General features: G+C 47.4%; 1 protein-coding gene across 3 annotated transcripts in view; it reads left to right on the forward strand.

Moving 5' to 3' along the window:
• CFAP46 (cilia and flagella associated protein 46) overlaps positions 1 to 6,506 on the forward strand; it is a 2,698,259-nt gene extending 2,691,753 nt beyond the window's left edge. For all 3 annotated transcript variants that reach the window (XM_069611407.1, XM_069611408.1, XM_069611409.1), the window contains one exon: positions 6,119 to 6,506. In XM_069611407.1, coding sequence (XP_069467508.1) covers positions 6,119 to 6,246 — 128 coding nt within the window. In that variant the 3' untranslated portion in view covers positions 6,247 to 6,506. The remainder of the gene's footprint in view (positions 1 to 6,118) is intronic.
• Positions 6,507 to 23,006: the final 16,500 nt, after the last annotated feature.

The following is a 23,006-nucleotide window of genomic DNA, read 5'->3' on the forward strand; positions in this document are numbered from 1 at the left end:
ATATTCATCTCTGCTGTTCATTTATGTAACCTATGTAACCTTGTAACTTAAGTCTCGCATATTCTGTACTGTTGTGCCCTGTTGCCTCTGGGATTAGGCGCGCATTATACATGAATAAACAAACACAAAAACAAACAAACATATGTGAAAATAGTGCATTTAAAAAAAAAAAAAAGAAATTGCCCATTTTTTTACCACAGGATAATCTGTGATTTTATTACTGGATAGCAGGGGAAGTAGAGGGAAGTTTGATGGAAAGCTGTGTCATCAGCATAACACGGGAAATGAGGAGATCAGGTGAGAAAGAGGGCTGAGATAGATATTGAAGAGCCATAGCAATAGGATATAGCCCTTGGGATGCCAGAGGGTGATGGTGGAGGAGAAAGGACCCAGTTGCAGCTGGGAAGGATGGTTAGTGAGGAAAGAGTTCAGCCAATCCAGTGCCTGGTCAGTGATGCCAAAGGTGTCAGAGTTGTTTTAGGAGGATGGAATGTTTGACCGTGTCAAAGGCAGGGGAGAGATTGAGGAGAATGAGAACAGCAGGAGAGTTGAAGTCGAGATTTACGAGCATGGTTTCATGGGCGTTCAGGAGAGCAGGTTCTTTGTCTCTGGATGCCTGAAATTCAGACTGATGATCATGAATGTAACCAACAAGATCAGTGTGGAGGGCAGTTGGAGGAGGACCACATTTTAAAGAAATTGCCAGGAAGAAGGTAGTTTAGATAGGGCGATAGCCGGGCAAGAGAGGTCAGAAGCAAGAGGGGTCAACAGAGGGCTTTTTTAAGAGCGGGTGCACAAGGGAGTGCTTGAGGGATAGATGGAAAGAGTCAGTGGTGAAGAAGTGGCGGGTGAGAGATGCGATTTTGTCCTTAATGGTTCTGGAGGAGTAGGGGAGCACCTTTTTGGAGGAGGCCTCCATAGAGCGACCACTTTAGAGATCTCATCCGCTGCAATGGGCGGAAGGGAGTAGAGAGAGGGAGGTCGGAGGAGGGCCCAATGGAGGCAGGAGAACAGGCATGGGAGATGAGATGGGGTGGAGAAGAGTGAGGACAAGATGTCCTGAGGTTTGGATGTGTAGTGCGAGGCCAAGGCAGTGTAGAGAGCCTGGGAAGAAAGGAGAGAGGTGGAGACTGCAAGTGGATTGGCGAGGTCAAGCAGATTTTGAAAAGTCAGCAGTGTTAGTGGCTCCAGAGATGCAGGCTTGGATGTGGGCCCGCTTCTTGGAGTGTACAGAGAAGTGATATTGCCATTGGAGCAGGCAGCAGGCCAGTTTGTCAGAGGATAAGCCCAAGGTCTGCCACTTCCTTTCAGCAACTCTGCATTTGCGTTTCAGAGATGCTAGATCAGAGACATACCCGCTGTTCTTGGTGGCAGGTTTTTAGGCAGATCCTCATGACAGGGGCAAGGATATCAAGGGTGTTAGAGATGGCAAGGTGCATGTTAGCAAGGACCGCGTCAGAGGGAGAGTCAGGAGTGGTGGTGGAATGAAGGTGGGAGGCAAAAGCAGCAACTGACACTCACTTGCCCTTATCCATTTTTAGGAGAGGGGCTTGATGTGCTTGTTCAATTACATATTCCCTCAAATTCACAAACTGTAGTTTTTCCTGCATCAGCCTGTATACAAAGCTGTCTAGACCTGTACTCTGTGTTTTCAGAGACACCAACTACACGCACAGTGTTTCTTGTAGAGTCATTTTCTTGGTCTTCAATTTTCATGTTGAGGCGTTGGATTTCTTAAATTGCCCAGTAGAGAATGTCATAATTTTCATCAACACCAATTATGCATTTTTTTTCTGCAGTATGTCGTGACTGTTGATTTATACACGTGTTGACCTCCTTGATTTTTTCATTATATCTTGTGTTGTAGTATTATGTTTTTGCATGCACCGATTCAGCATCTTTGTCTCAGTAAGTATTGCTTGCAACTGTGAGTTTTGGTGCAAAATGACTTGACGTCAGTAGGATCTGAACGAGGTTGACATAGACTTTGATGTACTCCTGCTATGGAAACATTTGGGATCTAACTCTGATCAGTGTAGATTAATAGCCAGATACCAAAGGGCTGAAAATAGTACACTATGTCATTGATTCCTACAGTAAGAGCTCTAATTTACCATTAGTGCTATCCCCACACAGTACCTGTAACCTTCCATCTTAGCCACATACTCCGCTCCACAGAACCACTTTGTTGCTGCAACTTTCAAGGACTGTATTTAGCCCTCTCAACCAAGGGTGAGACCCTCCTGTCCCTCCACTCTGTAGTTGCTATGCAACACACTCACCTCCTGTGTGACCAATTTGTATATCTTGCTCTCGAATGTCTCACGTGGAGCGGTCAAGCTGGAGGATCCATTTTAACTTGCTCATTGATGCTGCAGCGAGTATATATTGCAGGGCTGTGATCCACCTCCCCCATCCAGGAAAGCTTGGGGATTTCACCTTCATTGATAATCTTTCACTACATCCTTTGTGCGCACCATCTAACAAGCAGAGCACTCTGTAGTCCATGCCTGGTCCCCACTGGCCACCACAACTCCCATCTCTTGCACCTTGCCATGACTGCAGAAGAGAGCTGTTCATATAGACGATGGGGTAATTAGTAAATTCCTGGTGACAAATTGGGATGACGGGAGAACGGAAAATTGATTTTGGGCCAAAGCTCTATGTTCAGTAACTCACTTCACCTCACTTTTACAACACATCAACACCTTTTTCACACCTGTCACCCTACTGAAACTCTCCCTATTCCTGAAAATACACCACACAACAACCAATTACACGACCCACACATGACTACAGCACTGACTCTAAAATCATACAGCAGAATGTACACCTCCTCCAATAACTCAATCAATCACAACACGCTCAGATTCCAAGCCTACACCACATGCAGACAAATAACCTATACAGACTCACATACCAGAACACACACTTAAAGGCAAACCCAACACACTGTGACCATTTTTTTACTGAAACTGCCAATAGAACAGCAAAAGTACTCTTGCGCTCTCCCTCTCACAAACCCTCCCCTCCACTGCTCTGTTTTTAGATCTGTCAGAGTGTCTGGAGACCATGAAAATGGCAGTGGTGAGTGGTTTAAATCACATTAACATATCATAAAATAACATAACATTACGTTAATTCAACATTACTGTGCTTAAGTGCAAAGCAAACGAGCATTGGCAAACAAAACTGTTTTGCCTATTGTGTTGGCATTTGGCAGGCATTTGGAACGGCCAAATTGGTACTACCTGGCCATAAAATGACAACAGGTGGACAATGTTGTGAGGATTTGGGCATGTGATACCAGTGTCTGGCAAATGCCTATCTAATACCTATACACAAGCTGAAACCGTTGGCTTTGTCAGTGCTTCTTTTTACCAGGTCTTCAGTGCAAGGAAAACATATAAATCAAGTGGCTGAAGGCAAACCTGTTTAATCAGTTTTCATTACACCAGTAGAGCAGAGGTCTTCAAGCTGTGGGGCGAGCCCCCCCCCCGCCCCACCAGGTGGCCGAATAGGTGATGCAGAGGAGGGGGAAGAGGAGAGAGAAGGGGGTGGGGAATGAGAGACAGAATTAAAAGACAATGCAGACACTGGGCACCGCTAAGTTCAAAAGTAACAGGACAGAATGAAAACACAATGCAACCACTGGGCACAGCTATGTTCAGAATTAGCAGGACAGAATGAAAACACAATGCAGCCACCAATGAAAAAGTGGCCCACAGTTGCAAATGGATATTCATTCCTTTAGTCACAGACTGTTTGAATAATACCCAAGGGGATGTTTTCAGTTAAAATGTAAGCTAATTGTGAGATTTAAAGAATATTTATTCAGCAACAATGGTCCAAACTACTAGCTGCATAGTAAAGTAACTCATCAAACTGGGCCACATTGGCCAGAAAAGTGGCCCATTTTGACTTAGCCCACGCTAGCATTTTGCATTTTTGGTACAGGCATTGCCCTATAGGCCAGTCCGTAATGGGCGAGGGTGCATCCACCCAGTAGCCCCCTCACCCATTATGGAGGAGCCAAAGAGGCAGCCCACTGAACCACTGAGACCTCCCTCAGCTGTTTTTTCCAGCTGAGGGAGTGCTCCTGGGCTGGCTGAACTGTCGAAGGGAAACACTGTTTTCCCTTTGACAGTTCAGTTCCCCAGCTGTACATGCTCACTGAGCCATGCAAGGCTAGGAGCGATTTCCTTCGCCAGCCTTGCATAACTCATTAGAAATGCTGGCAGAAGAGCTGGCAGCTCCTGCGCCTCCTCGCACATACGGACAGAGCAGCCTAAAGCGGGGCGTTTCAGCACCCACGCGCAGGCACCTACAGAAGGTATGTTTATGTTCATTTATTTTGTATTTGAATATGTGTATGGATAATTGTATGCTTGTGTTATGAGTGTGTGTTAGGTGATGGGTGCTCATGTGAATGATAGTGATTGCTGTGTGAATGTTTGATTTGGTCCTTTGAGCTGATTTTGGCGAGTGGGGGGTTTAATGGGTCGGAGGGTTGTACAACAAAAACATTTTAAAATACCTTTGTTGCACAATCCCTCTACCCCCTGCCAATATCTGCTTTCTTCTGAGGAGCTATGGAGCCCAAGGGACAGGGATGGTATTTTTTTACTGGATAGCTATCACAGATGTCCAGTCAAAAATACCATGCTTTTCCCCTTGGCCCCCCCGTGCCTTGCATACACAAATAATCATGTTGATTGTGTTAGGCACTTTGTGGTCCAGGGGACAGGGATGGTATCTTTTCACTGGACATCTATCATAGATGTCTGGTAAAAAATATCATGCCTGCCCCCTGGGCCCCCTGCGCCACTTGTAAACTGTTTGGCTTTTTTCCGATTTTTTTAAGTATGCTCTAAAATGTTACATTTGAACCCATTGTTTTCAAAATATTTACGGGGGGGAGAACCCATGAACCCACCTTCATTGGTTCTGGCTCCCACGCTGCGCTCGGTCACTATGGCATATCTGGTAGAAATATTTATGCCCCTCCATTTAAAAAATTGTCGACTGAGCAGGATGGGTAAGCCCAGGGACTGTGGTGGGAGCCGATTGGGCGGGAGCCATGGGATAGTGGTGGGCGCAGGGTTTGGAGAGCACAGGGTCTGTGGTGGGGTGGGGAGAGCACAGGGACTGGGCTAGGAGTGGGGATGAGGGAGTACAGAGACTGTGATGGGAGCAGGTGGGGGAGCCCAGGGACTATACTTGGAGCAGGGTGCGGTGACGACGCACAATAGTTCATTGCCATTTGAACTTACTGTCCATTTGGCATTTTTGGGGGGCCCCCAAACAATTATCTCTATGCAGACTGCTTAGAAATAACACTGACAGGCCACAATGTAAATTACTGCTTGATAAAGAAACTCAAGATGTGTTTTGGATGGGAAGGGGCAGTTAGTAGGTGGGAATGGTCAGTGGGTGGGTAATTTGACCACACAAAACGCACAAGCTATGTTTCTCTTGTCGCATCTCATCTTCGTCCTAGCTATACCTCAGTACATTATTATTATAAATAATACATAATATAATATTATTTATAAATAATAAACTAAACTAAACAATGGTTTCAGCTCTTCTGGGCTCAGAAGTTAGTTTTAAGGGGCTGAGAAAAGCCAATCACTGCGTGTCCATTGCTGCTTGCCGTCTCAGGTATAGGCTTTTGATCTTCCTGGAACCGGCCACCTTTTTTCCAGATCCAGATCCAGCCAAATCCTGTCCTATATGTGCACTGTTTATTAAAGTATTTTCTCTGACGCAGTAGAGGTTTTGTAAGTCATGTCCCTTTAAATAAGTGCAATAGTGTTCTTTTTTCATGATAGTAATGGTTTGTGGTGGAAGGATTCAAAACTACAACGACGGGTCATTCCAGATTTGATTAATTAAATGTGTTATTTCAGCATGGCAAAACAAATCAATAGATTCATAATAACTGCTCTTGATATTGTTTTCTTGATTTGTGGTTAATGCTGCATTGACTTGAAATTGAACATTGGTGTAATGGTGCTTGGTAAACATCTGGTTACATACGAATGATGTGGTACGCATTGAAGAATCTATTTTAGTAAAAGGTTGAGTAAACCTTTTCTCTCACCTTATTTTCTAGTGAATGAAGAATTTCACCAAGAATCACGGGACGCCCTACTCAGCCCGGATCCATTGGATGCTCCTGCTCCTCAGCCTGATGCCTTTGGTTACATTTTATATGGTCTTCCCAATGTAGTAGTTACATAGATCGTCTTGGTAACGACATGTTTTTTTTTTTTAAGTCAAGACCTGTTTGAATGGGCTGTTCCACATTTACAAACACAATCCACAATATCGTCCACACTATCATTTCTGAATGACAATTTATTTCCGTAAATTGGTCTTTGGGCCAAGCTCTAGTAGCATGCACAAATAACGCATGCAGCATGTCCTATTTTGTACACTTTAGGTAGCATTTGAAATAATAAGTAATGGATTTGCTATGCATAGATTGTAACAATAAAATAAAGAAGATACAAAGCAGTGTCTTGTGTTCCTTGACAATTTGAGGGCTACTACAAATTGCTGATATACATTGAAAACTATCTAGGGCAACACAATTGCAGGATGCAAAGTGAAGCTAGGATCTTCGAGAAACAGCCACACACCCTGAAACAAAAGACCTGTACATTGTAAGTGCCATTATGGAGCTAAAACTATACACAAGCAATCTAGGTAGGGGACATGTGCATATGTATGGCCTGTATGATTTTGAAGGTTATGATATTTGTATAGCGCCTACTGCCACTGTTATGGCTTCCAAGCTCTGTGTGGTGGTAGGCACTTCAGAAGACCGTGGTCTGTGAAAACATGAAAACAAAAAAAAAACAATACATTGCATGCAAATAGCAATTAGAGTAAGCTGACTATTCAATTAAAAGCAGGGATCAATAATTTAAACTGCTTTAACATTCATGGACCAAATCATTCGTGAGACTGGACTGTATTATATGGGTCACAGTGCAAAAGGGGGAATGGCTATTATAAATAGCCTAATAACTCCTAAGGCAATTGTCTACAGTTGGTAGCTCTAATATACTATAAACGCAGGACACATGCTCGCTGAATAACATGCAGTTGCATGCAAATGAGAGGCACAATTGTCAGATATGTCAAACTCACATTCAGCACTTGTCTTCTTCTCGGAACCATCAGGTTATTGCAGTACAAATGTGTTATTTTGGATACAAACGCACAAATGGCTACTATCTCGCTTACCGTGGCTACTATCTACCACCCCCCTGGTCAGATCACCTCATTTTGTTCTGAGTGGGCAGACCTCTCCTCCTCCCTCCTGCCCACAACCACTCAACTCCTCCTTCTTGGTGACCTCACTATCCATCTAGACTTTCCTTGTTCCTCCTCTGTACTTTGCCATGACCTCTCTGACTGCCTCTCCCTTTCTATCCTACCCTCTGACCCGACTCACTCTGCAGGGCACACACTTGATGCGTTGATCTCCGCTGATCCTCCCCCTCTCCAGCCCTCTGACCACTCCTCTCTCTTGGAGCGATCACTCCCTCCTCTCCTCCCATCTCTCCCTCTGTACCCCTGAGGCCAGGCCGATCCCACCATTGCCACCTACCTTCTCGAACATCTGACCCATGAAGCGTGTGTCAGTTGAGACTTTCACCACCACCTTCTCCCCCTGCCCGGCTACCTCCTCTGACTGACTCACATCCTGAAACCTCCCTGTCTATGCTCTACTCTTCCATTTCCGATACTACTGATGCTCTTGCCCCTGTCATGAAGATCTGTTTGAAGCCCAAAGCCAAGTGAATTCTTGGTATGACTCCGACCTTGCTACACTTAAACGTAAGTTTAGGGCGGCTGAGAGGAAATGGAGGGCTTCTTGTTCATCCTTTGCCAAACTGGCCTGTTGCCTGCTCCAAAGGCAATACTGACTCTCGGTCCACACTAAAAAGAGAGCCCACATCCATGCCCTTGTCTCTGCATCATCTAACAACTCGGCCGAACCATTTAAAATCTGCAAGGAGCTGGCCAACCCTTCAGCAGTCTCTACATCTCCTGTCACGTCCCAGGCCCTTTGCACGGCCCTTGCCTCTCACTTCATCTAAAAAAACCAGGACATTCTGTCCACCCTTTCGACCCTCCCCCTCATCTCCCCTCTCCTTCTGCGAACTCTGGCCCTCCTACAGCCACCCTCTTTCTCGTCCTTTCCTCTTTTGTCCCCCGATGAGGTCTCTAGAAAAATCAGATCTATGAAAATTTCATCAAAACAGGTTCCTCCCTGTTCTTCCAAAACCATTAACCCCTTAAGTGCCAAGGACGAGATAGCTTGTCCTTGGGTTTACCTCCCCAGTGCCAAGGACGAGATAGCTCGTCCTTGGCACTTAAGCGGTTAATGAAGGAGAAAATGTTAGAAGGCTTTGAATGGTGAAATACCGAAATCACCAAAAAAGGCCTTGGCACTGTGGGGGAAAACCCATGGCAGTTAATTTAAGGACCACATTGACATCCTTGCTCCTACCCTGGCCAATTTCTGAAACCATTCCTTTGCCTCAGGAGCCTTCCCCTCCCCTCTGAAGCACTCTCTTGTGCACCCACTTCTCAAGAAACCCACAGCTGACCCTTCTTGCCCGGCTAACTATTGCCCAATCTCCATCACTCCTTTTCTGGGCAAACTCCTGGAAAAGCTGGCCATCTCACAGCTTAACCTTCACTCTGATTCTGTTGGTTGTCTCCATGACCATCAGTCTAGCTTTAGAGCGCCCAGAAGCACGGAAACTGCTCTCCTGAACATCCGTGGAGATCTGCTCTCCAACCTTGACTCTAACATTCCCTCTGTCCTCATCCTACTCGATCTCTCTTCTGCTTTCGACCCGGTCGACCATACCATCCTGCGCAACTGCCTCCATGAGAACCTGGGTATCACTGATCAGGCTCTGTTCTGGCTAACCTCTTTCCTCCCTGATCTACCCTCCCAGGTCCAAATTGGGTTCTTCCTTTCTTCTATCTCCCTTTCTACTTGTGGTGCTCCACGGGGGTCTAACCTCTCACCTTGGCTTTTCAACCAATACCTGGCAACTCTCGCACACTTCATTGCGATGTTCTGCTCCAATTTTCAGTGTTATGCTGATGACAATCAACTCATTTTCAGGCTTCCCTCAGCCACCTCTTTTCCTTCTCTCATCTCGGATTGCCTATCTGCCATTCAGGATTGGTGTGCCGCCAATGATCTCTGCCTGAATGCCAGCAAGACGAAGATCCTCCTCATCAACACACCTTCACCCTCCTTTCCTGTCACTCTTTGGCCAGCCTCCCTTGGCCCTCCTCCTACCCCCACCTGCAAGGCTAAGAACCTTGGGGTCATCTTTGACTCCACGCTTTCCTTCTCTGCCCACATCTCTGATGTCTCTAAAAAGTCAAACTTCCTACTGCACCTCCTCAGAGATATTCTGCCCTTCCTCTCCTTCCCCCAGATGCTCACTTTTTCTCGAGCCCTGGTTCTCTCTAGGTTGGAACATCCTCTATCTAAATCTACCTGCTTCTACTCTCCGCTCTTTGCAACTTATCCAGAACAGGACTGCGAGACTTGTCCTTGGCCTCAAGCCCTGAGATCGTATCTCTCCAGCCCTGAAATCCCCTCACTGGCTCCCTGTGGCTGCAAGAATTAAATTCAAGACCCTTTGCATTGTCCACAAGTCTTTCTGGGGCCTGGGTCCAAAATAACTTCAGCTGTCCCTCCGTAAATACCTTCCCTCCCGAGATCTTTGTTCCTCCACCTCTAACTGCCTCAAGGTCAGTCGTTTTACAAAGAAACAAGCTGGGGGTAGATCTCTTTCTTCGGCTGGGGCCTCCCTCTGGAACAGCCTCCCGCCACTCTGAAACTTGAGGAGAACCATCTCCGGTTCCGTAAGCAACTCAAGAACTTCCTCTTTGCTTCTGCCTTCTCGCCTCCTCTCCTTTGCTGATATGTTCTGTCTCAGCATTGTGCACCTGGTCACCCTCTGACTTTCGGGCCCTGGTACCTGCTCACACTGCCACCCACCCGCACTGCCTGCTGGCTATCCCTTGCACTGGGGACTGTATCTGTAGTCCTACAGACCCCCCCACTTTTTATTCTGCACTTATCAGACACACCCTTTCTGTTGCCTTACACCTAGCACTTGCTGCACTACCACTGTTGGTTGCTATTTATTATTTATATTTTTCTATTCCTTTTGCTCAGCACTTTCCACTTCTCCCCCCTTCCCATCCACTTTCCCCTTTCCGATGCACTTGTGCGTTCTCAATGTCACTGGGCCTAGTAAAATCGTCGTTTTGTTTCTCCCTTGTTTCCCTCCCTTGCCTCGTCGCACTCTCAAACAATCGCAATACAAATAAAATATCAATATCAGTGCAAATGTGATGGCAGTACTACATAGCCATCTATCAGAAAAATACTGCCTCATCCTCCGTGACATCACCAATATCCAAGACTCCTGGTGCTCTAGAGAAAAACCACTCATCACTCGTCAGAGTCCCTGCATATCCACTTTCCAGCCCCTTAGAATTTCTCTAGTGGGAATTCTAGTGTAATATTTGTAAATTCGCTGAAATACCGCAAAACTGAATTACTGTTACCACCACTTGATCTGGTGGATTTACCCGCAGATTACAAGTGGTCGTAGACGGTCTAATTCCCCATTTTTGGAGTCCATGGGGATTTCGGCAGAACTACGACTGGAGGTAATTTTGGCGATTTTGCCAATTTTTTCGGGTGGTAAGGTGGTGGATTTTCCTCCAGCTTTTTGCTGGAAGAACACCCTCCAATTTCCGCCAAACCTATATTAAGGTGGTGCGGTAATAAGGCAGTAACGGAATTACCTCCACGTTACCATAATTTCTTACCACACCGCCGTACATGCAATGAGGCCCTAAAATCCCAGCACCAAATGTAAATTATAAGTAAACAATGTAAAGGGCTTTGTGATCCAGAAACAATTACCTTTACCATTAACTTTTGGCATCTAATTTTATGGCAAAATATTGTACAAGCAGAAAGCACATTTCAGTGGAAGAACGCTCTTAAGCCTGGTGGTTATTGCATTGTACTGAAGACACGAGACCCAGAAGGATTATCCGCAGGCAAAATAAACTTCATTTTGAAAGCACTGACAAAGACACAGCAGACCAATATTTCTGTGTATCCAAGTGCAAAGCTGTAGGCTGTGCTCTTCCTCTGTGTCAACATATAGCAGAGACTGAAAAGAATAGATCGCGCTGAAGGTGTGGTTGCTATGGATCTCTGCTTTGGTGAAGGGAATACACCCGGCCCCAAAAGATGTTCCTACTGCTTCAAATGAATCACTGAGCCAGTCTAAATAGGTCACGATTATAATGAATTTCTTCCACCCACAGATTTCCCACCTTTGATATCCTATCTCCAGGACTAGCTGGTCTCGGAAATTTTGAGGAGCAGCGCAGCTCTGCGTTTTCCCTGTGTTGTCTCCGCTTAGTGCTGTTTCGTACACCATGTGTGATGTGATATGCCATCGCACCTCATGAGCTCACTTCCTTTTTCTGCACACTCGGTACACTTCAGAAATTACACTTACTTTTTGCTTGTCTCTGTGTCATACAAAGGCCACAGGCACAAGGCCTGTTTGGATTGTGGAAGGCAGGTATCTGTCTCAAACCCTCACAGGATCTGCCTGTATAGTATGGGTGAGTGACAGAACCTGCAACACGGAGGAGCATGCCAATCTATGCATCAGAATGTCCTTAGGAAGTGTACCACTAATTTGTTCACCTACATTCACTAGCGTGCTATGAGGACCCCTTCCAAGTCTCTAGGCACGGCATCCAGGAAGGCATTGCAGTTCCTGATGCCCAAGCGACTCCTTTACCCCAGAGGAGTTGGAGACCTTCTAGCAGAAGATACTTGATATTTTTTCTAAGGCCTTGGTGCCAACACTCTCGACCTCACTGATGGGAGGCTTGTACTGGCCAATAGGACAACCCCCAAATTGCAAGCCCAATATATTAGTGCAGGCCAGTTTTTTGGTCAAAATGGGTCAGTTATTTGAATCCCCGCCCTTGGTTCCCCTTCCCTCAGTGCCCTCAGCTTCGTTGGCACCACTGAAGCCCGTACGTCACAAGAGTACACCCTACTCCTGATGGCAAAATTCCTCTCAAAGTTGTCTGACATCTTCGATGAAGAAGGGGATCCCTTCCCTTTTCAGCTGGAATCCCTTCACTGTGGTGGGGCCACGGATTTCATAGAGGAGCTCTAAGAAGTGTGCTGTGAACTTGCAATAGTCCAGCGGCCTGGATACTTCCCCGGAGATGGATATCCTTCCAGGGCTGAACCCAGCTATGGTGGTGAAAACATTTGATTTTGCTGCACCCTCCAAGTATTATATGAATTAGCCAATATTCTGGGTGAGGGCCCTCCATGTGATACCCTGCTCCCTTTCAATCTGGCAGTGGTGAACCCTTTGTTGGTGGTCTGGGAGAAAACAGCATTGATCCCTGCGGTGGACCGGGTCCTTGTGAAGAAGCGTCAGCAGGCACCTTCCAATCCATGGATTCTCTCCACACAGGCATCACTGGTGTGTTTGTTGGTTGCAGTTGTGACAGAGGGCCTCAAAACTAGCTCTTCAAATGGATTGTGTCCTCCCATGTATTTCTCATCTTAAGATAATCGTATCCCAGCTTCAGCTGCTTTGGAAACATTTTTCACAAGAGGGCGCTGTGTTCGAGACCGCGGAGTTGAAGTCCTTCGAGGGTCGCCATCGGGCGTCAACGTCATCCGCTGTATAAATGGCTCAAGCAGCGCCCGTTACCTCAGTTCCATTTTTCTGACGCAACTGCTTCGTGTTACGAACAGCGCATCAAGAATTTCTTCGACAATGTCTTCATCTTCAACTCCCTCCACACCCAAGACAGGATAAAAAAAATGTCTGAAGTGTGGTAGGAAGAGGTCTATAACCGACCCCCATCGGAATTGCCTCTGGTGCCTCAGCCCAGACCATCGGGTTGATGAGTGCGGGTCCTTTTCAGTCCATGTCAAATAAGGCTCTTAGGGAACGCAGAGGTAAGCTGGTGGTGGGGGAGGAAAAATATAAGTCTTCGAAAAGACAAAAAGATTCGATGAATCCGGTAGAAAATATCGTCACGAGTCGAGGAGGTCAAGATCGGAAAGTCGCACGAGGAAGTCTTCCTCGTCTTCGACGAAAAAGTTACGAAAGCGACATCATAGGTCTTCTTCCTCCTCGTCCTCTTCTGAGAGGAGAGTTACTTACCTTTCAAAGCACGATTCCCCAGAAAAATGGGAGGCCGTCAGGGCTTCGATGCTGAAAATATTTGGGAAAGCGGCCCAGACCCCCTCGAAGTTGCCGCGTGGTGATCATGCCTCCACTCACTCTAAAAGTGACAGAGGAAATTCAATATCCAAACACGCAAGGGTTGAAAAAGAGTCGAGAGTGTCTTCAAGGGAAAGTTCCCCGATGCCTCGCACTAAGTGTAAGCCTCCGGTGCATAAATTGGGGCTAATGGAATCGGCATTGAGGTCGAAGTCGAAACCAAAACTTGACTCGACACCGTCGACGACCATAGCTTCGAGACCGATGACAAAAATTACGTCGACACCATTAGCTGTATCGAAGCCTCCTTGAACAGCATCGAAGCCTCCTTCGACACCGTTGAAACCAGCGTCTACCCTATCAACACCTTTGACGCCTTTATCAAGGCCTTCTTTGATACCAAGACCCAAGTCAATGCCATTCCACCTTCTTTGCCTGAAAAAACTTTCCACCCACAACCAAGACATGAATTTTTTAGATCCATGTCTTCTATATATGAAGAACATTCCTCTGAAGAGGATGTCACTCCAGCTGGAGTTAGATTTGGAGGGAGCCAGGGAAGTTCCTGAAGAACTAGTGGACCCACAGTCTAAAATAACAGACCTTTATGACTGTCTCCAAAATGCAAGTGGCTTACACACTTCACCTGAAGTGGATTTTGAAAGGCCAGATCCTACAGATCATGCTGATCCCAGTTATAGAAATCTTATGGGAAGGGTCATTGATTTTATGGGTTGGAAAGCAGTTATCCCGGATTTTGACCAGGATGACATGACTGACATCCTTAGTGAGGGTCGTTAAAAGATCCTGTTCTCCCAATCCACAAGGCACTACAAAAAAGAGTAATGGCAAATTGGAATGCTCTAGATTGGATTGCAGCAGAAAATAAGAAACTGGTATCAACATATAGACCAGCCTTGTCAGATCCAGAATATTTATCCAAACATCCATCTCCTGAAAGTCTAATGGTGCAAGCTGCAACCTCCACTAGGCAATCAGCTTACCCATCAATACCACCAGACAGGGACGATAAAAAAGTTGATGCTTAGGCCGGGAAAGCTTTTACTTCGAGCAGCATGGCCCTAAAATCGACTAATGTCACTTGCACATTAGCAAAATTGACCTATACCCTGTGGGACTGCATGTCATCAGCGGCTGAACGCATCCCGGAAGGTGAAGAACGGGATGGTTTCCTGGCTATAGTGAAGGATGGTAAAGAGGCTATGGAGGAATGCCTTCAGTCAGGATTGGACACTGCGAAATAGTATAAGCAGGTCCATGGCATCTAGCACAGTCTTGCGCAGATTCGCATGGCTAAGGAAATCTGGCTTTGCACCTGATGTGCAGTCTAGATTACTTAATATGCCTTTTGATGGCTTGAGGTTGTTTGGCATCAAGGCGAACAAGAGCTTGGAGAAGCTGCAGACCTCGAAGGCGGCAGCGAAATCACTCAGCGCCGCTATAAGGCAATCTCAACAACACTCTTACGCAGGCTCATCTTCCTGGAAGAGTCGCCCTTTTCGCTTCTATTCCTCTTTTGGAAAAGGGAGAGGGCAGGCCAGTCACAGAGGCCAACAGAGAAAACCCTTTTGTGGTGGAAAAGGGGGAGGTGCTAGATCAGCCACAGCAGTGGCTGCTACCTTCTCAGCCACTGCTGCAGCCGCTGCTAAGCCACTTTGAGGTCTTAACCCACAAAACCCTGGTGGGACGCAGAATCATTCGGTATCTGGACGAATGGCGGGGCATTACATCAGATACCTGGGCACTAGAGATACTGACCCACGGTTACTGTCTTCCTTTTCTTCAAAGACCTCAAAATCATCCACCGGGAGCCAACTCTGTAAAGACTCCAGACCCGCTCCTTGTGCAGGAGATTTTAACCCTGCTAGAGAAAGGTGCAATAGAACATGTAGCTGTAGCGGAGAGGAACAAGGGCTGGTACTCCCCCTATTTTCTCATCCCCAAAAAGGACGGAGGATTGAGACCCATCTTGGACTTAAGAAGCTTGAACAAGTTCCTCAGGAAGGACAAGTTCAAGATGGTGACCTTTTCTCAGATCCTTCAGGCTCTTCAACTTCAGGACTGGCAGGTTTCATTGAACCTTCAGGATGGTTACTTTCATGTGCCAATCCATCTCAAACACAGAAAGTACCTGAGGTTCGCAATTGGTGGTTCTCATTATCAGTTTCGGCTTCTACCATTTGGGCTAACCTCCGCCCGAGGGTTTTCACCAAACTGATGGCGTTGGTGACAGTGAGTTTCAGAAGAAGGGGAATTCACGTTTACCTTTATCTGGATGATCGGCTAATCAGGGCGAGTTCATCCAGGAACATCTGGCCTTGACCTGCCACTTCTTACACAGTCTGGGCTTCTACCTCAATTACAAGAAGTCACAAATGATTTCAAGCCAAAAACTCCAATTCAGTGGAGCGATCCTGGACACTTCCTCAGGGAAAGCCTCGCCTCCCAAGGAGAGAGCTCACCACATTCTGCAGATGGTAATGAAATTTCAAAATGCCGGCATTTGACTTTCTAAGGTTGCTATGCCTCATGGCATCCTGCATTTTTCTGGTACCAGAGGCCAGATTGAGGATGAGATCTCTTCAGTGGGCCCTCAGGACTCAATGGTCCCAGTTTTCAGGGTAGATGTCAGACCTGCTACAAGTACCGACCAAAGTGGCTCAAGATCTCCTATGGTTGGCTTGCAAGGAGAATATCCTCAAGGGGGAACCTTTTTGGCCACCATGGCCAGAGAGAACGGTAGTGACGGATGTCTCACTCATGGGGTGGGGAGCCCACACCAACAAGCTGACAATCAGCGGTCGTTGGTCTCCATCAGAGTCCAAACTACACATCAACCTTTTGGAGCTGAAGGCTTTTCTGCCCTCAGTACAAGGAAAGAATGTCCTGATAATGACAGACACACAGTGGCCATGTACTACCTCAACAAAAGAGGAGGCGTGGGATCACTTCCACTGTGCAGAGAGGCAATGCAGCTCTGATTCTGGGCAATGCAAGAAGGAATCTCTCTATCTGCAGTTCACCTCGCCGTTGAGCTAAACACGGCGGCAGACTCTGTGCGCAGGCAGAGCACAGTATCCCACGAATGGGAGCTATCTCAGGAAGTTCTTCAAGAGATCTTCGCCCTTTGGGGAACACCTCAAGTGGATCTGTTCACGACCGGGGCCAACCGGAAGTGCGAACTGTATTGCTCAAGGGAATTTCCCCAAAGAGGAGCTCTAGGGGACGCGTTCATAGTGGACTGGATATTTCCACTCCTTTATGCGTTTCCTCCAGTCCCCATGATTCCTCATGTAATCAGAAGGTTAAGAAAGTTCAGGAAAACCATGATTTTAATTGCCCCGGATTGGGCCAGGAGGACATGGTACCCGGACCTTCTGGACATGTCCATCTGCCCTCCAATACGTCTTCCACAAAGAAAGGATCTTCTCTCACAAGAGGAAGGTCGGGTTCTCCATCCAGAGGTCAAGACACGCATGGTTTCTGAGAGGTTAAGATATAAGGATTGGGACCCCCAGATGACGTAATGGAGATTTTGCTTTCAGCCAGAAGGCCAGCAACAAAATCCCTGTATCAGTGTTGTTGAAACAAGTTCGGTAACTGGTGCAGGGATAAGAATGTGGATCCATTTCTTTGTAATACTCCAACAGTACTTCCTTTTCCCTTACACTTAGCCAATTTGGGGCTCCAAGTTGGAACGATAAAAGGTTACTTGGCAGCGCTATCTATCTTTAAGCGCTCCTCGGAAGAGGTGTACTATTTTAAAATGCCTTTAGTCATTCAATTCTTGAAAGGGTTGTCAAATGTATACCCTCTGACACCTTTTCAGGTGCCCATCTGGGATTTAAATCTAGTCTTAAAATTTCTCATGTGTGCTCCTTTCGAGCCTTTACATTCTTGTCCATTAAGACTGCTTACTCTTAAAACAATTCTGTTATTGGCTATAACAACAGCCCGCAGGGTAAGTGAGTTGCAGGCACTGTCTTGTAAGCCTCTTCACACTATTTTCCATAGGAACAAGGTTATTTTAAAAGTCAAGCCATCATTCTTGCCTAAAATAGTGTCTGATTTTCATCTGTCACAAAAGATTGTCTTACCTTCCTTTTATCCTCCTCCTCACGCTAGTAAGGAAGAGGAAAGGTTACATAGACTGGACCCAAAAAGGGCTCTCAGTTTCTATATTTCCAGATTGCCAAATCTCTGACAATGTGACCAACTATTCGTTGGATATACTGGGCAAAAATTGGGCCTTGCAGAATCTAAACACACTCTATCTAGATGGATAATTCTAGCAATCTCTGAATGCTATAAACTAGCTGGGAAAGAGCCTCTGGATGGATTAAGGGCTCATTCAACCAGAGGCATGGCAACTTCCACAGCCATTCAGAGGGGTGTCCCGGTGCAGGATATTTGTGCTGCAACCACCTGGTCGTCAATGCATACCTTTGTAAAACATTACTGCTTGGACTCTACTTCTTACCAAGGAGGACTATTTGCAAAAGCTGTCCTTCATTCAGTCCATAATTAAAATTCCTAGTACTCCCACCTCCAAAATTACCACTGCTATGGGAGTCTATCATAAGATGAGGAATACGTGGGAGGACACAATCCATTCGAAGAACAAGTGACTTACCAACTGTAACGTTCTTTCGGTTGGATGTTCCTCCGTACAGTTTACGCCAGTTGCACTCTGACTTCCTTAAGAGCCTGAAGATTTAAAGCCAGATCAACTGATGCGACCATGAACACCGTAAAAACAGAATTGAGGTAACGGGCGCTGCTAGAGCCATTTATACAGCGGATGACGTCGACGCCCGACGGCGGCCCTCGAGGGACTTCGACTCCACGGTCTCGAACACAGCGCCCTCTGGTGAACATTTTTTCCGAAGCAGCTGAAGCTGGGATACGATTATCATGAGATGAGGAATACGTGGGAGGAACATCCAATCGAAAGAACGTTGCAGTTTGTAAGTAACTTGTTCTTCTCCTTGTTGTCTCCGGACATGGAGAGCAAGAGACTGGATGCATGAGGACTCAAGGTGTTTGGCTAGGGTGGCCTCACCTTACGGACCATTATTGCACCTTGTGCCCTTGCCAAGTACTCATCTGGACTTTGGAGGGTCATCTATGAAGAAGCAATTAACTTGCCTGCAGAGAAGATAAAGGAGGGCTTTATGCCTTGGTGAAGGATTACAAAGAGGCAGCATACCAGATATTTCAGATGGGCCCCAATGAGGCTGATTGTGTGTTATGAACCATAGGACAGAGGATTGTTTGATGAGGCCCTCATGGATGATGACCTCAGGATTCACTGCTTATGGCCAGGTGAAACTTCTGAACATGACCTGTGATGGGAGCAACCTATTTAGAGCAAAAGTGGAAGAGTTCCTCCAAACATTTCAGACTTCAGAGGTTGTGAACAAATCCTTAGGCCCGGTGATTCAGCAGCCTTCTGCCCCAGCCAGAAGGAGTTGCGGCTCCCATTACTTAGCCATTGTCCACCTACCCTGGTAGGTTTCAAATGCTCCCTGGAAAATAGCATCAGTGCCTTCCCCTCCACCAGGTTATAGACTGGGGAACCCAGATGGGAGAGGGAGGTTTATTGTCTTCACTGTCCTCACAACAGCACTTGGAGCACAACCTCTGTGAAGGGGAGGAATGGTGTCACATCACTTCCAATGCTTGGGCCATACAGTTGATGACTCAGGACCGCTGCCTCCTATTTGTTCAATGCCCACCTGACCACCCTACCTTTGATCCTTCACTGGAGGATGTGCTTTGGCTTCTAATGAAACATACCATAGAGCATTTTACCCACTCAGAGTGAGTCTGGCTAGTACTTCCTTTGCTTTCTGGTTCAGAAGAAAGACAGCGCTTGTGTCTTTATTTGATCTGAGGCGTTTAAGATGGAACCTTGTGCCAGATCCTTTAAACCCTTGAATTGCAGGATTAGCTGGTATATCTAGATCTCCTGGGTTCTATGTCATTTCATCGACACGCATTTTTACAACGGGTGTTTTGCTGCAGAATTTTTGCTGAAATAACATTTTTACATTTTTTTGAAAAATTATTTTGTGGGGGTTCGCCCCCCCAACACTCCCCCATCATTTACCAATTTTTATTTTTTATTCCTGACCCCCCCCCAACGCTTTATATGCCCTTTCCCACCCCCCAAAACAATTTCAAAAAGCTTTTTGGGGCAACAATGCCATGGCAAAACACCTGTCGTAAAAACAGGTGTCGATGAAAGGACACTTTACCCTCTCCAGGACAACTGTTCCATGTGCCAATCCATCACAAACACATGAAGTTTCTGAGATTTGTAGTCAGGACCTCCACTGTCAGTTCAAAGGTCTGCCATTTGGCCTTGTCTTGCCACCTTGACTCCTCAACAAACTGGAGATGGTGGCAGCTCACCACAGGAGGGAATGCACCTGTAGCTGATGCTTATGGGTGGCATATCTCTACCTCACATGAAGCTTGTTACACAGTTTGCATTTCTCCCTGAACTTCGACAAGTCCCATGATCCACTGTCACAGTCCCTCTGATTCATTGGAGCAGTCTTGGACACACATCTGCACAGGGATTTCCCGCCTGTGGATCGGGTGGCAATTATCCTCCAGATGGTTCATGTTTTCCAGTGCCAGAGGCTGATTCCTGCCTGTCTTTCTGTCCCTACTGGGCCTTAAGACCTCATACATTCTAATGATACTAGAGGCCCAATTTTGCATGAGGTCGCTCCAGTGGCTTCTTCGCGGTCAGTGCTCTCAGTTCCAGGGTGACATGTCAGACTTTTTGCTGGCCTCAGAAAATGTGTCTCGAGATATCTTATGTTAGTCTCTGTGAGGCAACCTACCAAGAGAGTTGTTGCTTTGGCAGCCCTGGCACCAACCAACTGTGGAACTGACATGTCCCGGAAGGGCTGGGTGCTCTCCTTTTAGACCTTATGTGAGTGGGCTCTGGTCGCCAACAGAGGCTTGGGAGCACATCAATTTGCAGGAACTATGGGTGATCAGCTGACCCTCATTGCCTTTCTCGCCTCTGTGCGAGGCAAGACTGTGCTGGTCGTAATGGACAAATCTGGCAAAATTACGGCGCGATTAGCGCTACCGCCACTGGCGTTATGAGCGCTGGCGCAATTAGCGCACGCTATTAGCGCATGTGGGAAACACATCACCGCCGGAACGGCAAACCATCCACACTCCTCAAGTAGCAGATTTGTCACAGGAAAGGGTTAGGGGTAAGACAGTCCAGGATCACCTGCGAAAGCCCAAATTTACAGAGGGTGAGCTGGTGGTGCTGGTGGATGAGGTTGTGGCCCACCATGATGAACTATATGGTACAAAACCTCGTCCCAGCGGCGCACCCAAATCTGGCAGTCGGCCGCGTCCTCCGGGGCGGGGAAGCCTGCCAGAAATGGTGTAATGACCTGCATGTGTGGGCCCAGGAAATGCTGGCCCAGCACAGACAGGACACCATGGCCACAGGAGGCCGTCCACTACCGGGTCTTGACCTCACTGTGGGAGGAAAAGTGCATGGAGGATATCAAGGGTGTCGGAGGTGCAGAGGTGCAGAGGTGGGTGCTGGCAGCCAGGAGCCAGAAGGTGTGTCAACCCCCCAGCCCCCACATTTGCATGCAACCACAACAGCCTAGCACAGCATCCTCCATTGGAACGACCCTTGAGCCGGGCACTGGGACTGGGGGCATTGCATGGGAGCCACCACAGGCACCTACTACAGCACCCATCTGCCAGCGCACCAAGGTCCCCCTGTGAGTCAGAGCATTGTGGAGGGCAGCCAAGGGACACAACCAAGCGCCCTGTACCACACAGCCATGGCAGGGGCACAGAAGTACCCCATTGGGACCTGACAGTGACAAGTTCTAGCCCCTCTCCCCCATTACCAAGTGTGTCTACAAATTTGGGCTATGGGGAAGAGATGCATGCATGTCAATCAATAGCTAGGCCAGAGGTGTACCCTTGCCATGCCACCACAGCAAAATTCAATCCCCCAATGGGCCCGCCTACTTCCAGCACGTTCCCGCACCATTGGCAATCTACTACCAAATGCTACCAGACCAGGCATGTGCATCAGTACTACATCCTAGTGCGACACCCATCATTATGTATTTACCGTTGTGTATGCCATAACACTTGGGAGAATGTATTCTAATGCCATCCCCTATGTCCCCTACAGGCACACAAGCATCTCTAGGGTGTTAGAGGATGAGGATGCAGTGGGGCCGTCTTCATGTGCACCCTCCTGCACCACTATCACCATCCCCCATAAAAGGGGATGACATGCAACGCCTAGATGCAAGATGCAGCCCACCACACCCTGCCACATAAGGGGCACGGCTAAACCACCAGCCTAGCCCACCAGGAGCACCCCAGTTGCCACTTATGACACCACTGTGGCAGCCCACACCGCCAGAGAGGATACACCACTGCAAACCATGTCTCTGGAGGTACAAGGGGAGAGCAACAGCTGTGACATCTACCATGCTGCAGTGCGCCCAACCCCACGCTGTAGTCTGTGCCATCAACCACCAACCACACCCCAGAGCCCAGCTTGTGTGAGAGAGCGTAGCCAAAGCCCACCACAACACTGCTATATACACATCCCAAAACCTGACATGGACACCCCCTCCTATGCCTTCCCTGTTGGCAACCCATCCCCTCTCCATCAAAGCCTACGGCTAATTTGGCCATGGTCATGCAGAGACTCAATGATATGGAATCAAGGCAGAGGCAGATGGAGGACATTGACAATGCACATAGTGAACACATACAGGCCAGCTGTGACGCCCTCAATGGGGCCACAAGTAGGATGGCCCGTGACAATGCACGGACAAGGAGAGTTTTCACAGCATGCATCGCTTCACTCACTAGGTTCAGGCAAAGGGTGCGTGAGTTGTGTGAGGGTGTCTCAGCCCTTGCAGAACAAATCTGGAAGAGCAATGCCCTCCAATGGCACCAGCTACAGGGTGCAGTATCAATATAATTAACGTCAACCACGTCAACAGAGGATTTGCGCCAGAGCACCCCTAGGTGACAGTCCCTGCGTCAGCTGTGCAGATGGTCACTGAATGTTGGGGGTTGGGAGAAGAGGGAGAAGCCATCGTGAATGGAATGACGCCTGTTGTCCAAAGTGGCATAGCTATGGAGACGCTGGTGGGCAGGGGGAGGGGGTATAGTGTGCTGGGGTGCTAGCGGTGGGAGAGGGATAGTGTGCTGGGATGTTGGTGGTGGGTGGGGAGGAGAGAATTTTTAGCAAAATGATACATAAAATTTTGTGGAACAACAAAAATGCGTAGACATTTGTGATTGTGCTCATGTGCAGTTTATTCACCGTGCTGGTAGTGGACTGAGGTGGGGGATTGCTCTATAAAAAATGTTTTATTACTGCCTGCTGGCCATGCCTCCCTTCTCTCACTTCATCCCTTGGGTTGGCTGGTCTGGGTCATGCCTCAGGCAGGCCATCTTCTTCTTCAGGGTGTGGCATGTCCGCATCTGGGGGTGATGGCACATTCCTCCTCAGGCAAAGATTATGAAGCATTGCACACACTAGCACAATTTTGCCCACCTTGTCCGGGGCGTACATCAGGGCTCCACCAGTATGATCTAGGCACCAGA

The sequence above is a fragment of the Ambystoma mexicanum genome, chromosome 8 (genome assembly GCF_040938575.1).
Source record: "Ambystoma mexicanum isolate Mex_15411 chromosome 8, UKY_AmexF1_1, whole genome shotgun sequence".
Classification (NCBI taxonomy): domain Eukaryota; kingdom Metazoa; phylum Chordata; class Amphibia; order Caudata; family Ambystomatidae; genus Ambystoma; species Ambystoma mexicanum.